Genomic DNA, 14,462 nt, shown 5'->3' with positions numbered 1-14,462 from the left:
TTGCTTTAAATCATTATCTTCATATATTGAAGTTAATTTACCTTCTTTATCTTACAGAAGTTGGCATAAAACCAAAACGACAGTGCATTTGGATAAATTCCACAATTTTACATTTAGGTATAAAACCGATTTTCTTGCATTTAAACATTTAGAAATACATATAAGTTGCTTCAAATCATTATCTTCATATATTAAAGTTAATTTACCTTCTTTATCTTACAGAAGTTGGCATAAAACCAAAACGACAGTGCATTTGGAAAAATTCCACAATTTTACATTTAGGTATAAAGCCGATTTTCTTGCCTTTAAACATTTAGAAATGATTTGCACTCGGAAAGGTTCATTCCGTCTTATCAGTTTGGATTCCAAAAATCACATTCCACGCAACATGCACTTTTTAAGTTCTCCAATGATGTATTGGTAAATTTAAGGAATAAACTTTGTACTGTAGCAGTATCATTAAATATCGAAAAAGCATTCGATCGTGTTTATCATAGAGGGCTTATTTTTAAGCTTGTTCAGATTGGTTTTGATCATGGTATTATTAAGATTATTTCAAGTTTTTTGTCAGATAGGAAATTTTTTGTGCTTATTAAGGATTGTTCCTCGGATCTTGGAGTTTGCAATTGTGGAGTTCCACAAGGCTCTATTCTAGCTCCCTTGCTTTACAATATTTTTATGTTTGATTTTCCACATAGTCACAATAATTCATTAAGTATTCTGTATGCTGATGATTCTTTAGTCTATGCTCATAACAAATTCCCTACCTTGGCATTGCGAATGGTAGAGAATCATCTAGAAAAAATTTATAATTTCTACAAATATTGGGGGGTTAAGATAAATGAGGCCAAGACTGAAGCCTATCTGCATCAGAAATGCTTCAAGTAAAGGACCTAGAGGGGTTGTAAAGAAGAGTAGAGACCTGATTCTAAATCTTAATGGTCATAATATTCGTTTTCAGAATCAAAAGAAATATCTTGGAAAAACTTTCACCAACTTATTTAAATTCAATTTTCATGCTAACGACATGGTGAAAAAATGTAATAACCGTTTTCATTCCTTATCAATGATAATGAAAAATACAAGTTTAAGCACAAGAACCAAAATTTTGATTTATAAAGTGGCTCTTCGTCCAGTCTTAATGTACGCTTTGCCGATTTGGTTTCATTTTTCGCCTTCTTTGATGAAAAAAATTGAAATATTTGAACGTAAAATTATAAGATTTTGTTTAAACAAAAACTTCATTCACTTTAAAAAGAGATACTCAAATAAATATATCTACTCAAATTCTAAAGTACTCCCTTTTAATAAATATGCAATAAGAGCAATATTAAGGTTTTTCGACCATGTTCGGAATTGTGACAATCCATTGATTGCTGATGGTATCATGTCACAGTCGAGTCATACTTGGGTCAACAGCAGGTATTTATCTCCACTTGGTATTAGTAAAGAAAATATAATAAATGATGTTAATCATCCAGAAGCCTTCTGCTCATACTTTTATGTAAAATCAACACCTGGTTCGCACAGGGGCTAGCTTAAGCATAAGCTTTATTTGCTATTATAGCTTGTAAGATTTCCTTTTTAATTAGTTTTAAGTTTTAAGTTAGTTTTAAGACTGAGTCGTAGCCTTCATAATACATTTGAAAATGTCGGGAGCAAGCATTTATTGTAATTTTTTCTTTTTTTCCTTTAGATTAAGATCTGTTTTCGGAAACGTTTGTTTAAGATAAAATATGTATAGTCATAAGTTATAACTTTCTACTTTTGTAAATAATTTGTATTTTTGTTTCTTTTTGGTCTCAATAAATGAAATTTGAAATTTGATTTAGAAATACATATAAGTTGCTTCAAATCATTAGCTTCACATATTAAAGTTAATTAACCTTCTTCATCTTACTGAAGTTGGCATAAAGCCAAAACGACAGTGCATTTGGTAAAATTTCACAAATTTACATTTAGGTATAAAATCGCTTTTCTTGCATATGCACATTTAGAAATCCACAATGAATTGCTTCAAATCATTAGCTTCACATATTAAAATTATTTAACAAACACCATCTTACTCAAGTTGACATAAAGCCATAACGGCAGTGCAGTTGGAAAAAGTCCGCAATTTTAGATTTAGGTATAAAATCGATTTTCTTGCATATACACATTTAGAAATCCACAATGAATTGCTTTAAATCATTAGCTTCACATATTAAAGTTAATTAACAAACACAATCTTACTCAAATTGACATAAAGGCATAACGGACGCACATCTGGAAAAAGTCCACAATTTTACATTTAGCTATAAAACCGATTTTCTTGCCTTTAAACATTTAGAAATACATATAAGTTGCTTCAAATCATTATCTTCATATATAAAAGTTAATTTACCTTCCTTATCTTACAGAAGTTGGCATAAAACCAAAACGACAGTGCATGTGGAAAAATTCCACAATTTTACATTTAGGCATAAAACCGATTTTCTTGCCTTTATACACTTAGAAATACATATAAGTTGCTTCAAATCATTATCTTCATATATAAAAGTTAATTTACCTTCCTTATCTTACAGAAGTTAGCATAAAACCAAAACGACAGTGCATTTGGAAAAATTCCACAATTTTACATTTAGATATAAAACCGATTTCTTGCCTTTAAACATTTAGAAATACATATAAGTTGCTTCAAATCATTAGCTTCACATATTAAAGTTAATTAACCTTCTTCATCTTACTGAAGTTGGCATAAAGCCAAAACGACAGTGCATTTGGAAAAATTTCACAAATTTACATTTAGGTATAAAATCGATTTTCTTGCATATGCACATTAAGAAATCCCCAATGAATTGCTTCAAATCATTAGCTTCACATATTAAAGTTATTTAACATACACCATCTCACTCAAGTTTACATAAAGCCATAACGGCAGTGCAGTTGGAAAAAGTCCGCAATTTTAAATTTAAGTATAATACCGATTTTATTGCATATACACATTTAAAAATACATATGAAGTTGCTTCAAATCATAATCTTCACATATTAAAGTTAATTAACCCTCATCATTTTTCTGAAGTTACGTTAAGCGATAACGGCTGTGCCTTTATAAAAAAATTCCTTAACTTTACATTTATGTATAAAACCGATTTTCTGGCATGTACACATTTAGAAATCCATATAGTGTTGCTTCACATCATTAGTTTCACATATTAAAGTTAATTAACCTTCTTCATCTTACTGAAGTTGGCGTAAAGCCGAAACGGCTGTGCATTTGGAAAAAAGTCCGCAATTTTAAATTTAGGTATAAAACCGATTTTCTTGCATGTACGCATTTAGAAATCCATATCAAGTTGCTTCAAATTATTAACTTCACATATTAAAGTTGATTAACTTTCTTCATATTAACAAAGTTGGCATAAGGCAAAAACGGCAGTTCATTTGGAAAACTCCCGAATTTTACATTTAGGTATAAACCCGATTTTCTTACATATACACATTTGGAAATCCATATCAAGTTGCTTCAAGTCATTGCTTAACATATTAATGTTAATTAACCCTCATCATCTTACTCAAGTTGACGTAAGACCATAACGGCTGTGCATTTGGAAAAAATTCCATAATTTTACATTTAGGTATTAAACCGATTTTCTTGCACATACACATTTAAAAATCCATACCAAGTTGCTTCAAATCGTTAACTTCATATATTAAAGTTAATTAACTTTCTTCATCTCACCAAAGTTGACTTAAATCTATAACAGTAGAGCATTTGGAAAAATTCCACAATTTTACATTTAGTTATAAGGCCGATCTTTTTGCACGTACACATTTAGAAATCCATTCATGTTGCTTCAAATTATTAGGTTCACATATTAAACTCAATTAACCTTCTTCATCTTACTTAAGTTGGCATAAAGCCAAAACGACAGTGCATTTGGAAAATTCCACAATTTTACATTTAAGTATAAAACCGGATTTCTTGCATGTATACATTTAGAAACCCATATCAAGTTGCCTTAAATCATTAGCTTTACATAATAAAGTTAATTAACCCTCACCATCTTCCTCAAGTGGGTATAAAGTCATAACGGCAATGCATTTGGAAAAAGCCTTAATTTTACATTTGGGCTTAAAACCGATTTTATTGCATATACGCATTAAAAAAAACATATGAAGTTGCTTCAAATCATAAGCTTCACATATTAAAGTTAATTAACCCTCATTATTTTTCTAAAGTTGACGTTAAGCCATAACGGCTGTGCATTTAAAAAACATTCCATAATTTTACATTTATGTATATAACCGATTTTCTGGCATGTACACATTAAGAAATCCATATAGTGTTGCTTTAAATCTGGCTAAATGAGTAGCGACGTCGCATCAGATTTACATAATTTCACCACACCAAATCACATTAACACACACACACGCACATGCACCAAAACACGATGACATTCTACGTTCTAATTAGAACAAAAGGACAAGAGAAAAGCGCTCGCGCACCTTTGTTCGTTACGACGTCGATCGATCAACACCGCTTTTCGCAGCATCCCGGTTCCCTCTCGCTACCCGCATTTATATATATTTAAAGTTTTCAACTTATTTAAAAGTCATTTTTATTAACTTTCATCATTGTATATATACATATATATGTAATATTTAACGTTTTTCAAAAAACTACTGTGCAAGTTATAATCACTGTGGCTCATTTTGTACATATATATAACGTACATACATTTAACCCTTTATACTATTTTTGAAGTGCATTCCATAGAAAATAAAAGTTTATAACGATCGTTGAAATTGGTGCATTTTCTATTAACTAAACGTGTGAGTGGCCTGTAAGGTGAGTAAAGTATACATGTTCCTTCGAGCCGGATAGAAAGGCACTGTGGCTAAATAAAGTCAAGAAAAAAAAAATATAAAGATTTCGAAAAAAAGAATAAGTTTTAACTTGTGACAAAGTGCGGTAATAAAAACCGAAAATTATAAGTGACAAAAATAAAACAAAAAAAAAAAAACATATGTATGTATATGCCAAAAACCGGTTTTGCATAGCAGCAAGTGCAGTGACCAAAAAATAAAATATTGTTCATTCTACATATACACATATAATATATACAAGTATTATATACTGGGGTACAACAAGTTCATATATGTATATATAAAAAAAAAGAGAAAAATATAATAAAAGTGCTGTGAAAAAAGCTAACAAATACGTATATATTTAAAAAATATAAAATTCACAAACATAAATTACTACATCTAGGCCAACACATATAAAGCATAGCAAATATAATAAAAATAGATTATTAATAACTTCTGTGAAAAAAATTAAATTATAAAATAAAGAAACAAAATTTTAGAAAAAAAAATAATAATTCACTGAGTTTACAAAACTTACTAAAGTTATCCAGTGCTGTGACTAGTATTTAATAAAAATTATAATATGAATCGGGCGCGATATAATTAGAAGAAAATTACAACATACATATGTACATATATATGTACATACTCAACAAAGGAGGAAACGGGAGCAAGAGGACACTTAACAAAAGAGGAAATTAGGAAAGGAACCTTAAACACAGGAGGACATAGGAGTAGAACAACACTAAACACAAGAGAAAACTGAAACGCAACCAGAAGATAATATCCCCAAAATTATCTCAAGATATATGTACCTTTTTCTCCCAAAACTCCCTTGAGGCGAGACAAAGTAAGTCGTTTCCATTTTTTATTAACATGTGTAAATATGTATGATATCATACGGTTTTATTAAATGTAAAACCTATATAATCCGTTTGATCGATTTTTAAACGGGAACAAAAAACAGTTAAAAAATATATTATCCGTATATTTTTATAAATACAAAAAGAAATCATTTACTGCCTTCTAAGCTTACCTTTGTGTATACAAACACACCCACTACAACAGAAAACCAACAAATTACATAAATTCAAGTATTTACTTGCAAATCTTTCCAGCAATACCCCTTATGTTTTTTCAAACAGTAAGCAGGATTGCATAAAATAGGTAAGCAAAAGGCATAAAAAGCAAAATTTCCAATGTTAAAGCGAGAATAAATACAAACATACATATTTACGTATGCATATAATCAAATCATACTTTTAAATACATAACTGAAACAAACAATCAATTTAATATTAATATATTGAAGCATATACTTGCTAATCCGCAAGTGCAGAGGCTAATGACCTGCACATTGCACATTTTCTTTTCTCGCTATATTCTGATCACGCAAATATAAGTACATACATACATGTATATATGATGTACATACTGTATACATATATTCGGTATTCTTTTGCCTACGCGGTAATACAAGCCTAATAATAATATATGTACATTAGGGTGATTCAAAAAAAAATTTTTATTTTTTTTTCAATTGGTACTCGAAAAAGTAGGTTCCTAGACACCTCTAAGAAAGCCTCTCCAAATATGAGTTTTTAATTGTAACGGGAAGGTCCTCCGCCTAACGGTTTTCTATTTTTTCTTATTATCAGATAGAAAAATTTATATCTCGCTTCCAACTACTTGAAAAAATATCTTGTTAATTAGGTTTTGTAGGAAATTGAATGCTCTAAAATATAGTCTCTTATGATTTTTTCGTAAACCCAACCGTTTAAAAGATATTAACGGTTGAAATTTGACTATTTTTGGAAAAATTTTTTATTTCTTATTAATTTTATAACTCAATAAAAAAAAATTATTATGAATGATGAAACACATAGTTTTGTAGGAAATTTACTGCTCTATAAAAATGGTCTACTATGATTTTTCGATTATGTTAAGCGTTTACGAGATATTCATCGTCAAACATCAATGCATATTGAGGTGGATCAAAAAAAAAAAATTTTTTTTTCGTTTGATACTCTGAAAAATAGGTTCTTAGACACCTCTAAGAATACCTCTCCAAAAATCTATTCATAATAATTTTTTTTTATTGAGTTATAAAATTAATAAGAAATAAAAAATTTTTCCAAAAATAGTCAAATTTCAACCGTTAATATCTTTTGAACGGTTGGGTTTACGAAAAAATCATAAGAGACCATATTTTAGAGCATTCAATTTCCTACAAAACCTAATTAACAAGATATTTTTTCAAGTGGTTGGAAGCGAGATATAAATTTTTCTATCTGATAATAAGAAAAAATAGAAAACCGTTAGGCGGAGGACCTTCCCGTTACAATTAAAAACTCATATTTGGAGAGGCTTTCTTAGAGGTGTCTAGGAACCTATTTTTGCGAGTACTAATTGAAAAAAAAATAAAATTTTTTTTTTGAATCACCCTAATGTACATACCCTGATTTAGGGGGTATATCCAAAATATAAAAACAATAATAAATCTTAAATTATTAGAAGCTACGATAATAGCTTAATTACAAACAATAAGCGGCGCGGAATTTAAAAAAAAAAAATAAAATAATAATAAATAATAAAATCTTATTAACGACATACATGTATATTAGTACATACTTATATAGTACGTAATCTAAGCCAGTATAGGCAAATGTTATTTAACAATATCTCCTTGCTCTTTGTATTACAAAAACAAGCGGGATTAAATACCAACTAATTTAGCACATCATATGCACGTCAATACGCACATAGCGGGCACATATATGTACAAAGGTTATTGACCTCGTATACCGTCTATACGAGGACTTATATACAAGGGCACACGGATAAATCCGTAATATAAAATATATAAAAATAAATATAGAATCGCAACTTTTTAAATACAATAGTGCGGTTAACAAAACCGATTAACGCGTATTTTAGTAAATTTACGGGAATAACAACTCTTATTTACTTAAAAGAGTTTTCGGTTTTTGGTATTCATCTGTAATATCTCATCAAATTTTAATTTTAAATTCTTAATTATTCTAAATGAGCACAGATTCAAAAGAATCTAAATCAGGCCAGTTTCTTACCATTCCAAAAATGGCTGACGACGATAAACAAAGCACACCTGCAGAAGCTACACGCTCTAAGCACGGTACAAAGCAAAAGAGATCAAAAGATCATATAATATCGAAATTTATCACTGAAAGTGATAGCTTTTTAAGATATTGCACACGTTTTCAAGCTTCCCCTATTACTGACATCACGGAATCAGTTTTAAATATAAAGTTAGAAAGTGTTAACAATCTATGGGCACGCCTTCTGGCAGCGTACGATACAGTACTAGATACTGACGACGCAGAACTCCCAAAAAACACAAAAGCTTCGGCAAATGCTAAGTGTGATAACTGCCGTGATCAGTACGAGTTAACAAAGGGAATGATAATTGAACAAATAAGTTTAGTAAGGCCAAGTAGAGCCACTACTCCCCCTCCCAGAGTAATTACAACACAAAAAGAAGACCTAGATAAAGGCATGTATCTAAAAGTACCAGCTTGTGCGACTGAAGTTTTCAATGGATGTTATGACCAGTGGCCGTCCTTCCGGGACATGTTCACTGCTGTTTATATAAACCATCCTAAACTTTCACAAGCACAAAAGCTATACCATCTCAGGTATAAAACAAAAGGGGAAGCAGGCAGTATCGTCAAGCAATTCGCTTTAAATGACGAAAATTTCAAACTGGCTTGGGAAGCACTTGTCGAAAGGTACGAAAATGAAAGGGTTATGATAGAAAACCCAATAAAAACTTTATTGCATTTGCCAAAAATCCAACAAGAAACTAGCCAGGAATTTCAAAACTTACACTCCACAGTGACAAATTGTCTATCAGTGTTAAAAACACAAAATGTATCCACAGAATCGTGGAACCCTATTATAGCAACCATTTGCGCAGAAACACTGCCTGATGCTGCGTTACTACGATGGGAACAATCACTAGTGAACAGAAAGATAATGCCCACCTGGCAACAGATGAAAATATTCCTCACTGCTCAATACGAGATAGCTGAGCGAATAGACAAAAAAACTATAAAGCCAAAAAGTCATCACAATGACTCAAGTAAAAACTTGTTCAAACCCCAAGCCAGTAATAACATACAATATAATAGACACGTTAATAAAAGTCACACATTCGTGTCAAATCAAAGTAGTCAATAGCAATCATTGTGTGAACTCTGTAAGGGAGGTCATAAATTAAGTTCTTGCGAGAGATTCAAAAAATTATCCGTTTCAGATAAAAACAATCTGGTCCGTCAACACAAACTTTGCATAAACTGTCTGTCGAATTCTCATATGACAAAAGACTGTGAAAGCAAATTCAATTGTGTATACTGTCAACGAAGACATCACTCAATGCTTCATGTTACCAATTTTCAAAATGTGAAGAAAAATCCATTTCAAAAAACCACGGGGTTAGTCGCTACAACTACATCAAGTAATTCCGAAACCTCAAATCCCGAAAAAAGGGAAGAACAACCATGTTGCTCTAAAGCAGCAAAAATTCAAGCGCTTCATTCAGAAAATGAAAGCAAAATTCTTTTACCCACTGCGGTCATCACCATTGAACATAAAGGTGATTTATTCAAACTAAGAGCGTTAATAGATCAAGGCTCTCAAAGATCCTTTATATCATCAAAGGTTCAAAATCGGCTAAAATTGCCAATAAAACATTCCAATTTTCAAATTTCGGGAATAGGCGGAAGAATTATTCAAAATTCTATGAAAATATGTCCAATCACCATAGTTTCTCCAAATGCGGATATACGAATAGATGCACAAGCCATCGTTGTACCGCAACTTACAAATTTGCTTCCAAGCTATGAAGTAAATAAAATACACTGGGAAAAATGCTCACATCTGAAGTTAGCAGATCCCAACTGTCATACCCCATCACAAATCGACATACTATTAGGCAGTGACTTAATACCTCAAATAATTCTTAAAGGTATAGAGAAAATCTCCAATAAATTGTTAGCCCAAAATACAATCTTTGGGTGGATTATAAGTGGCCAAGTCACGGAAAAAATAAATTCCTTCACAACACAAGTGGAAGATTACACAAACGAATACTTAAATAATGAACTTAAAAAATTCTGGGAAGTGGAAGAAGTACCCCAGATTACCAAACTTTCAGAAGAAGACCAGGCATGCGAAGCCTATTACCAGTCCACAACAACAAGAAACGAACATGGTCGTTATGTTGAGCGACTGCCATTCAAATCCACCTTTCCAAAAACTATAGCTCTAGGCCACTCTAGAATCTCAGCAGTCCAGAAATTCCTAAGCATGGAAAAAAGCCAGACGAAGAAAAATGAGCTAAAATCAGCATATGATAATGTGATGGAGGAATATCTTGACCTCAATCATATGGGAGAAACTGTATCATATGAAAAAATATCCAAAGGTAGATATTTATCTTTTTACCTTCCACATCATGGGGTAATAAGACCAGATAAAATCACAACGAAAGTACGAGTGGTGTTCAATGCCTCAAAGTGTACGAGCTCAGGCAAATCACTCAATGATGTATTATACACAGGGCCAACATTACAACGTGATCTCATGTTGCTAATACTAAATTGGCGCATGTTTAAATACGTTTTTAACGGGGATGTTGAGAAAATGTATAGGCAAATTCTGGTGCATGAAGATGACCAAGATTTCCAACGCATAGTCTTCCGCAATTCAATTAATAGTCCAATTAGCGACTACAAACTTAAAACAGTTACCTTTGGCATCAACTGCGCACCCTATTTAGCCATTAGGACATTACATGAAGTTGCAAAAACAAATGCAACAAAATTGCCTTTAGCATCTTCTGTGTTGCAAACTCAAACATATGTGGATGACATTTTATCAGGTAGCCACAGTATACCAATAGCGTGCGAATCATTATCTCAAGTGATCAAAGCACTAAATTCAGCAGGTTTTCCCCTAAAGAAAATAACATCAAATCATCCCGAAATAATAAAAACATAAAAAAGGAAGATTTATTAGATACAAATTTCCTTAAATTTGAAAAAGCTAGTACAACCAAAACTCTAGGTATTCAATGGAATGCGATAACAGATCAATTCTCATATACAATTGAGTCAATATCTGCTATGTCCGCCATTACAAAACGTCAAATTCTTTCCTCGGTGGCAAAACTTTTCGACCCCGCAGGATGGCTTTCGCCAATAATGATTCAAGCTAAAATCCTCATTCAAGAATTGTGGCAAGATGGCACTGAATGGGATGAACAGGTAAAACCTTTACGTTTGGCGAAATGGGTTCAATTTGCTAACAACTTACATACCACATCTGAAATTCGAATCCCTCGATGGGTAAATTTCACCCCTAACATTAACGCAGAATTACATGGTTTCTGTGATGCCTCTGAAAAGGCTTATTGTACAACAGTCTACATACGCACTCAGTATGATAGCAAAATAACTTCACATCTTTTGGTAGCCAAAGCCAAAGTTGCACCTTTGAAGACTCTAAGCCTGCCACGGCTTGAACTAAATGGTGCTCTTCTGTTAGCAAAACTAATTTCAATAGTTCAAACCCATCTAAAATTAAACGATCACAAAATGTATCTCTGGTCAGACTCAGAAATAGTTCTAGCATGGTTGGAAAAACCACCCTATACTTGGAAGACATATGTATCGAATCGCATATCACAAATCTTAGACTTAGTTGGCTCAGCAAAATGGCAACATGTTGCAAGTGCAGATAACCCAGCGGATCTGGGGACAAGAGGTGGCAAACCACTTCTCCTCACCAGTACTACACTCTGGTGGAACGGTCCCACATGGCTAACAGAATCACAAGAATTCTGGCCAAAGTCTCCTGCTCGGAATATCATACCTCCGGAAAGTCGGAAAATAGAAAATTTTCATATCACTCCAGAAGAGGATGATATTCTCAAAAGATTTTCATCATTTCCTCGAGCACTAAGGGTAGTCGCTTATATGCACAAATTCATCCATAAACTTAAACAAAAGGTGAAAAGGATATCAAACGATCCTGCCATACAACTAACATATGCCGATTTGCAACATGCCAAGGTCTGTCTAATTTTGTATACACAAACTCGCTATTTCAGCAAAGAGAAATCAAAGTTGCTTGAAAAGCGACCTCTTGAAAAGGGAAGCTCACTTCTCGTGTTAAACCCATTCCTGGACGATAAGGGATTACTACGGGCAAATGGAAGACTAGCCAACTCCAGCCTTAGTTACAATGAACGACATGCCATCATTATCCCAGAGAAATCCCGTTTTACCTACTTATTTCTAATATATCTCCACCAGCTTACACTGCATATTGAGCATCGCTTGATGCAACAAATGGTCCGACAAGAGTTCTATATACCGCGACTAAAGCCACAAATTAAAAGAACCATTTTCATGTGTAAACAGTGTACTCTGTACATGCACAAAATGCGTACGCAGACGCAGATCAATGCAGCCCTACTACCTGAACGCTGCAACTATGCTTTACCCTTTACCATCACTGGGGTTGATTTTGCTGGACCTTTCCAGATAAAGGCCTCAATGCTAAGGTCTTCCTCATTTAGGAAAGGGTATGTGGCTGTCTTTGTATGTTTTACAACAAAGGCAGTACACCTCGAGCTATGTTCGGATCTGACTACTGCGGCTTTTCTTGCAGCATTTGCCCGCTTTGTCGGACGGCGCGGATTTCCTTTAAAAATTATGAGCGACAATGGAAAAAACTTTTTCGGAGCTCAAAGAGCCACGGAAAAGGAGTTTTAACAATTCATGAAAGAAGTATCCCCCGAAATTGTCAAAAAATATGCACCCCAAGGGATCGATTGGCAATTCATACCCCCATATTCTCCTCACATGGGTGGACTCTGGGAATCAGCAGTAAAGAGCTTTAAGTCCCATTTAAAGAAAACGGCTGGTAACCATAAATTCGATTATGAGGAGTTTACTGCATTACTCACTCTATCGAAGCCGTACTAAACTCCAGACCTATCTCACCACTCTCGCAAGATCCCTCCGACTTCACAGCTTTAACCCCAGGGCATTTTCTCAAAGGAGCACCCATTCTGGCCATACCTGAGCCAGGCGTGGAGTCGCTATCCTTATTAAACAGATGGGAACGAATTAAAATTCTCCGTCATGATTTCAGCCGCCGATGGAAGGAAGACTACGTAAAGGACCTTCACAAGAGATACCGGTGGAAAACTCAAGAAAAGGCACCAAAGCTTGGAGACTGCGTCCTTATACAAGATGATTGTCTCCCTCCTACGGAATGGCGACTCGGCCGCATAAAACAACTTCATTACGGTTCCGACGGTCATGTTCGAGTAGTTGATCTCCGCACTCAAACCGGAACGCTAACCAGACCGCTCGTCAAACTGTGCTTTCTACCAACCGCCGAAGATAAAGAAACGTAAAACCGAAACCGCAATATTAACAAATCAATAAATCGATAAAACATATAAACCGCTTACCAAAACGAAACCTCGAATAACATAAATGACACAAAAGACTTAACATAAATGTCTGATAAAAAATGACATCCTATTCATGCCACATATCGTGGCACAAAAGTCCATATTATTGTAAATTTACCAATATCTTTCTAATATCATCATTTCTCTCACAGAGTAATATGGACGTGGATATGGCATCATCGTCAACGCCAACCATGCGCTCGGCAGTTTCAGCCCCTCGCTCCGAAGCTGCCCCAATAGCAGCACCCCGGACCAACATGGCACCGGCAGCGCCTCGAACAACAACAGGCGCCACCGCGACAAAGCCTCCGCGTCGAAGCACGCCAGGATTACCAGCGGATCTGCAACGAATTCGTTGTCCACTATGCCGCCGTCCGCATCGGCTATCGCACTGCGGTATCTTCAAAGGCATGCCGCCGATGCAACGCCAGCAGGTGGCACAGGCGCACGGGTATTGCCTGAACTGTCTGGCAACTTCCCATGCAACTCAGGAGTGCCCATCAAATAATCGTTGCCAAATCTGTGTGCGGGCTCACCATACGCTGTTGCACCGCACTACCAGACGCGACTCCGGGCGACCACCGGCTCCTCGCACCAGCGGTAACGTCAGGCGTTCTCACAGAACGCCTGTGACGGCTTACCGCCGGCGTGGACACTCTCCAGCAGAATCTCGTTCCTGGCGCCAAAACCGGACAACGTCAACACGGCGCCATCAGCTTAGGCCGCAATCCCGGCGGTCAACAGGCCTCAGCAGCGTTGTAGCTACGCTACAGCAGCTACAGCGGCTTCTAGGCTAAATACTCGCCTAGGGGGGCCGGGATGGCTAAATGAGTAGCGACGTCGCATCAAATTTACATAATTTCACCACACCAAATCACATTAACACACACACACGCACATGCACCAAAACACGATGACATTCTACGTTCTAAGTAGAACAAAAGGACAAGAGAAAGGCGCTCGCGCATCTTTGTTCGTTACGACGTCGATCGATCAACACTGCTTTTCGCAGCATCGCAGCATCCCGGTTCCCTCTCGCTACCCGCATTTATATATATTTAAAGTTTTCAACTTATTTAAAA

General features: G+C 34.8%; 1 protein-coding gene across 2 annotated transcripts; it reads left to right on the top strand.

The window, feature by feature from the left end:
• The first annotated feature begins 4,766 nt into the window (after positions 1-4,766).
• LOC120779366 lies at positions 4,767-14,216 on the top strand. 2 transcript variants are annotated; one of them, XM_040111561.1, is made up of 2 exons: positions 4,767-4,817; positions 13,533-14,216. In XM_040111561.1, the coding sequence occupies exon 2, from the start codon at positions 13,539-13,541 to the stop codon at positions 14,175-14,177; it is 639 nt and encodes a 212-aa protein (XP_039967495.1). In that variant the 5' UTR covers positions 4,767-4,817; positions 13,533-13,538; the 3' UTR covers positions 14,178-14,216. The 2 variants fall into 2 exon arrangements, with proteins under 2 accessions (XP_039967495.1, XP_039967494.1); XM_040111560.1 differs by having other exon boundaries at positions 4,771-4,833.
• Positions 14,217-14,462: the final 246 nt, after the last annotated feature.

Source organism: Bactrocera tryoni, unplaced genomic scaffold (assembly GCF_016617805.1).
Source record: "Bactrocera tryoni isolate S06 unplaced genomic scaffold, CSIRO_BtryS06_freeze2 ctg7180000339579_QRY, whole genome shotgun sequence".
Taxonomy (NCBI): Eukaryota; Metazoa; Arthropoda; class Insecta; order Diptera; family Tephritidae; genus Bactrocera; species Bactrocera tryoni.
This window is presented reverse-complemented; position numbering and strand designations above follow the sequence as displayed.

Bases quoted from the DNA above. Each gene is read 5' to 3' on its own strand.
- LOC120779366 (XM_040111561.1), top strand. From the start codon at position 13,539: ATGGACGTGGATATGGCATCATCGTCAACGCCAACCATGCGCTCGGCA.